The sequence below is a fragment of the Lupinus angustifolius genome, unplaced genomic scaffold (genome assembly GCF_001865875.1).
Source record: "Lupinus angustifolius cultivar Tanjil unplaced genomic scaffold, LupAngTanjil_v1.0 Scaffold_74_38, whole genome shotgun sequence".
NCBI lineage: Eukaryota > Viridiplantae > Streptophyta > Magnoliopsida > Fabales > Fabaceae > Lupinus > Lupinus angustifolius.
Genome location: NW_017723574.1, coordinates 7,679 through 13,773, shown reverse-complemented (window position 1 = coordinate 13,773; position 6,095 = coordinate 7,679). Strand labels below are relative to the sequence as shown.

Sequence of the window (6,095 nt, the reverse complement as noted above, 5' to 3'; positions counted from 1 at the left end):
TGAAAAGAAAAGTGTTGTATGCATTTTGTTTCTAGTATGGACATCTAGAAATGTTAGTTCTTGGAAACCATTTAGTGGTGTATGAGTTGAAGGAACTTTTTTTGCAAGTTATGCTCATGCAAGTGTTTCTGTCTTCAAATTGAGCCACCGACACAGATTTTAATCGAATTTGAATTGGTAAATATTATACTCATTGTGCAAGGTGTAATATGAGTATAAGATTTACATAGAGCACCTTTACTTTTATGAAGAGCATCTAAAGATTAGAATGAATTCCAGCTTGAGTGGGAATCAAAGGATGAAAGGCACTTTGTAAAGGAACAAAAGGGTTGGTGTTAACATTGTAAAAGGTACACCTTAGGAACCTTATCCCTTTCCACTCTTCAACATGAGATTGTAACACAATTCTTTAATAATATGAACTCACTCTTTCAGTCAAGCTCTAATCAACTAAAATCAACTACTTTAGGGGATGTCACAACATTTATTATTAGCACAAAGAATTGAACAGTTATTGAACTTTTAAGTACTCACTATAGTATTTTCTACATCCCAAGTTCCCAATACCCTTTTTTGGTTTGTCAAAGACATCCATTGATTACTGGTGGTACTTTATGAACTCAAGACATAAATTGCAAAAAAAACAATAGTTACTAAATGTGTTACAACGCATTAAAGGAGCCAATATCCTATTAAAAAAATAGTTAGTGGCAAGGACATCCATAATCAACAGTTACTAGTCTTTTTGGTTCTATCTTCCTTTCAATGTGTCCCTATCTTTTTGGTTTCCCTTAATGTTCTCCTCATGGAGACTAATTTCCCACGCTACAATAAGATTCATATACATGAATCCAAATATCAAGCTAAGTGCTACTTGCATAAGGGGCAAATTGGTGTGCAACCAATGCACATTGGTGCACAAGGATCCAAAGCTTAAGCAAGAAACTATCCTATTTTTTTCAATACACATAAACCCAGGGATCTAACCCATGACGACATGTTTAAGGGACTCCCTTCTACGAGGACAAACACACATTTGCACATACCTATATATTTTGTCTCACGCTCATTCATAAAATTTTCTCACTAAATCGAAGGGCGGCCAATAAGAGGCTTACAGAATTTACACCACTATACGACTGTAACGGTGTTAAAGATTCAAGCTAATTGGAGCATGATGAGAGCTTGCTCATAATCATAAAATAACTGAAACTAGCCCAGTTAAACAGAAATCATAGTCAACTATATTTAAATAAAGACTGGTCCCTAGAAAGTTTGATTGGAGCATACATCATATGCTCTTGAACCAAAGTAACTGCTGTAAAAATAAAAGGTGCAAGTACTGAAAGTAAGGGAATCTACACCACCCTTTACCAATAGTCACAACTGGAAAGTTGTAATTGGCTGTGTAAAAGAAGTCTTAGACCCATGTTGATCAGTTATGCCCTGTAGGACGGGTGACCCTAGGCCTCACGGGAGTCTTTGAAGGACTAACCCTACAGGACAATACGGAAGCACGATATAAGTAAATTTTATTGATTTGCATAATCAAATTTATCCTCCGGTAAAGAGACAGACCTGACTGGCTGGGTTCCCAACAGCATCCCACTGCAACTCAGTGCAAGAATGGCACTCTCAGCCTGTTTAAGAAGAATCAAATAGCCAACCAAGATAAAGGTCACTATTATGCAAGTTCACATAACAATGCTACTACTAGCAAATGAAAATCTTCATTGGTGCTTATGTAATCATTATTGAGCTTGATGAAACCAGAAGAGCGTAGGCTCTCCATGATTCCATATTCCCAACACAATTTTCATCTAGTTAAGAAAAAACTTGATTTGATTCATTCAACCCCATCCTTAGGAAGACTATCCACGTGTCACTGTTTTAGTTAACAAAATGTCATAAAGGCAAAGAGCAAGTTTGTTGATGTCTAACACTATAAACCACTCACACTTGAAGTAATATAATAAACAATTCTACAGTAGAAAAGTAAATTCTCACGTAATAAATGTTTTTCATTTGAACGCTTTTTCTAACGAATGATATATCAGAAAGATGCAAATGAGACATGGGAATAAAAGTTACTGTGATCAAGTAAAAACATGCATAACCTGCAAATTTATCAAGATGAATAAGTTGTTCAAGGTGCAGTTAAACGGGTGGCTCAGTGCACAAAGTCCCACCTAGTGGGTTTTGGAATGGTAAATCTACGCAGCCTTACCTTGGCAAGCGAATAGGTTGTTTTCAGGATTTGAACTTTTGACCTCAAAGTTACAAGGCAAACAACTATATCAGCACTGAGTAGCAAACTCAAGACTTACCATTGCAAACTCCACAAAAGCGATTCGAGTTAAATGCTGATGATCTCCTAAAAGCCTCAAGCGAGTGACCTGTAAAATAGAAAGGTAGTGTCAGCCACCATTTGATCTCTCAAATAAATATGAACAACAATTATGGTCTCGTTCTGACCTCCCCACAAAATGATTCAAAAAACTGCTTCACTTCAGCCTGAGAAACCTGCACTCAGATATTTGAGAGAAAACTAGTAAGTCAATAGATTATACTCTGATATACATCCACTCAAATTATAGATGCAATATGGTTATCTTGGTGAAAAATTACACATTAAAAAAACTAGAAACAAAAATCACTAATTCATTGTGCCAACAAAGGAAAACGAAGATTATTTCAAAGGATTTCTTCCTAAAAATGTGTTCGACTTCTCAATGGCTAATTAAGTAAATATATGCATACCACACTTTGAACATTATTAACTAGTTGGGTGGTCAATTATTCTTACATGGAAAATGCTTCTTGCAAGATTTCCTTTTATTTTATGATTCTACCTAAAAAATAATGAAATACCTTCCTATCAATGTTTGTGCAGTAGACAGTCCTTGTACACATTTCACGCTCATCAGCTGACTGCATGTTACAAAACAATGAGAACAATTTAACAGTCTGAACAGATTTTTTAACCATAACTTACCCATCAAAATAGGCATATAAAATAGTTTTTTACCAGCAAACTTTTTCATTGAAGAGAGAAAAATTAAACATAAAGGACAACAGAGAGATAAGAAAAATTATGATAAAAAACAAGATAATGTAAAATATGAAATTTTCAAAACAACTGCTTTTAACAATTCTGAATGACTGAAGGAATATCCTTTCAGAAAAGCTCTCAACTATACACCAAAGGGGAGTGAAATTAACCCAAATTTAACACTCAGCAAAGAAGAGTATAAAGTAGCAAAAAACTATTCATACCCTAGGGAGGAATGTAGGATTCACAGGAAGGATAGCAGTTTTTGAGGGAAGGACCCTGACTGGATAGAATCCAAGCATTGTACCATTAAGGCTTAAAGCAGCCCTTGCACCATCTGTTGACACAATTCCATTAAAAATGCCTGATAAAGGCTAAACAAATACAAGTACTTTTGTGCGTATTTTGCTTAAATATCTATGGGTTAAGTCAAAGATAGTTGGATTTGCAGGACAAAAACTTACACCCATCAGTGAACTCAACAAACGCAAAGCGAAGAACTGAATGAGGATCACCACAAATTCGGCAATCAATCACCTTCAATATTTCAAAAGATTTAACAGAATGTCATAATTAAGGTGATTGCTTAGAACAAAAACATCAATTACAAAATTTAAGTCCTAGATATGCATTGAGATGAAATTATTACTGTACCATAAAAATGTATCGGATAATAGTTTGGAATGGTCACTCAAATTTAACCAAATAAAGAGAAAAATATTCCAATATTCAGATTCAGAAGGCCAGTATAAATAATTCTGATTCCTTCAGATAAACAGATGCACAATTTCTTTTCTAGGTAAGCTTTGACTTTAAGCTAACATCTTAGATTGATCAGGGATAAAAAAACATAGATATACATGTCCACCTACCTACACAATTAAGGATCAAGATTTACCGCTAATCCCTAAAGGCCTAAACCCTATACAAAATACAAGAACATTCTGAGTTCCTGCCACCATAAGATTATAGTGAGAATCGTAAATCAAAACTTTCCAGTAATAAAAGTGCAACCACATACCCTAGTTTAAAGTATTTGTGCTTTCTATTAATTTCTTCACAATTATAACCCACAAGGATGGCTAACCAAGATACCAATCAAGGCCACACTTACTTGTCCACAAGGGCTGAACATTGAAGCAAGCTGCTCCTCAGTTACCTACACCGAGATAAGAGACTATTCAATCAACACTGTTTTTCTATAATCAGAATGGAACACTAAAAAAACTACACCACCAAGATAAGAGGTTTTTAAAGCCATTCTCACATACATTCTGATCAATGTCAGAAACATATACTGTTCTTCTAACGCTGTCTTCCCTCCGAGGATTAGGCATTCTGGCACTCATCCTTCTCCCTCCACGGCCATGATTAAAATTAGCACTTCTCTGCAGATAATGAAGGCACAATTAAACACTGAAAAGAATGATGACATCATGATTAACACCCACATGAAAATGCTATTTCAATGATATCCCGATTATTATTCAATAGAAACTACAGTCCACACATAATATAGTCATATCATATGACCATCCTCGAACGATGAACACATATAATGAATTTTGGACTAACCATGCAATTAGTTGAAAGATAACACACTCAAACATAGCAAGGACATACATTGCAAATAGATACACAAGATCTCAAAGATATCCTAACCCATATTGTCATCTCAAAGGAACAAATTAAAAAATAATAATAAATAAGAGGTTTGTCCATTAAAACAAAGTAACAGCAAATTAACACAGAAAAGCATAACCACAGGGATTCAATTGAATACATGCAAATTTACAATTTATAGAGTAACGTAATAGACTATTTGATGGCATAATATCTTTTTCATACCCAGCATTCAATATGCATTATATAGAATATTAAAAAAATAAATGCACAAACCAACCAACACTATTTTCAGCTATTATATATACTTGATGGAAAATCCAGAAAATCCAATTTAAAGTAGCACAACACAAAATTTAGCTGTGAATGAAAGAACTAACCAACACTGAAACAAAAAAAAAAATGGGGGGTCGAAGAGAAACAAATCATACCCTTCGGTTGTTTGGGTTAAGAACATTGACTAAGGGCTCATTGGTGGCCACAAAATTGTTGGGTAGGAACTGATTATAGCTCTCATGAGCAGAATCATGTTGAGGATAAGATGAAGGAAAAAACTCCTTAGCCAAAGGATTCAGCTTTTTGAACATGTCAACTAAATTTTGCACATTGAATTCAGATTCATCAGGCTTTAGTTTTGAGTCCAATTTGCCAGAAGCAGGAGCTACTGCATCAGCAGAGTTCTCAACAACCGCAGCCATGGAATCAAATTCAGTCAAGCACCACCACTCAATGAAAATTAAAAACAAAAAAACAAAACAATTCACAGTATTTAAGCACAAAGAAATTATATTTTTATTCCATAGAAAGAAAACATTAATAAAAAAGTTGAATTGAACATAAATTCTTATTCATAAGACCAGCCAAGAAAAGGAGAAATTTTTTTTTTTTTTAAATATGTGATTAGACAGATACTAAAAAACTGATCAGATTAAGGGAATGGCCTGTAATGGAAAAAATGGGTATAAGGAAAAATCCATATATAATAGGAAAAAAGGGGAAAATGCAAATGAGGAAAGAGGAGAAAATAGGGTTTTGGGTTAATAATCAGAGAGGAGAGAGTGGCAGTGTGAGTAGGTAAGTGAGGGAGGAGAGAGAAAGTATGAGTGTCAATGTGGAGAGGTGTTGTTTGGAATAGCAAACAGTTGGCTTTGAACTTTTTGGCTTTACTCAGCTTTTGTCTACAATCTTTTTTAACGAATTTATTTGTTTATTATATGGACATAGTGTTTGTGTTGGGTTGGACGAGGAAGTTTTGTCCATTATTTTATCCTAAAATTTTAGTCGAGTTATTTTTTGAATTCGAACTTAGTTTTAAATCTAAAAGCTAATCTGATATTAAATTTTGAGAATCTAAATTCAACTTAGATGTAATACATATATTTTTTATATAAAATTTTATCAATATTGTTCGTAATTTAAC

General features: G+C 34.2%; 1 protein-coding gene across 1 annotated transcript; it reads right to left on the bottom strand.

Moving 5' to 3' along the window:
- Positions 1 to 1,171: 1,171 nt before the first annotated feature.
- Positions 1,172 to 5,828, bottom strand: LOC109339400 (polyadenylate-binding protein-interacting protein 9-like). The gene is made up of 10 exons (XM_019576831.1): positions 5,107 to 5,828; positions 4,324 to 4,440; positions 4,167 to 4,211; positions 3,517 to 3,589; positions 3,277 to 3,389; positions 2,872 to 2,931; positions 2,476 to 2,523; positions 2,328 to 2,396; positions 1,579 to 1,640; positions 1,172 to 1,496 (listed from the first exon to the last, which is right to left on the bottom strand). Exons 1-10 carry the CDS (start codon positions 5,371 to 5,373, stop codon positions 1,436 to 1,438), a joined length of 915 nt encoding a protein of 304 aa, XP_019432376.1. The 5' UTR covers positions 5,374 to 5,828; the 3' UTR covers positions 1,172 to 1,435.
- Positions 5,829 to 6,095: the final 267 nt, after the last annotated feature.

Bases quoted from the DNA above. Each gene is read 5' to 3' on its own strand.
- LOC109339400 (XM_019576831.1), bottom strand. From the start codon at position 5,373: ATGGCTGCGGTTGTTGAGAACTCTGCTGATGCAGTAGCTCCTGCTTCT. The intron at 4,441-5,106 runs GTATGATTTGTT...CATTATCTGCAG, and splicing joins TTAACCCAAACAACCGAAGG to AGAAGTGCTAATTTTAATCA. The intron at 2,397-2,475 runs GTCAGAACGAGA...TCTATTTTACAG, and splicing joins TTGAATCATTTTGTGGGGAG to GTCACTCGCTTGAGGCTTTT.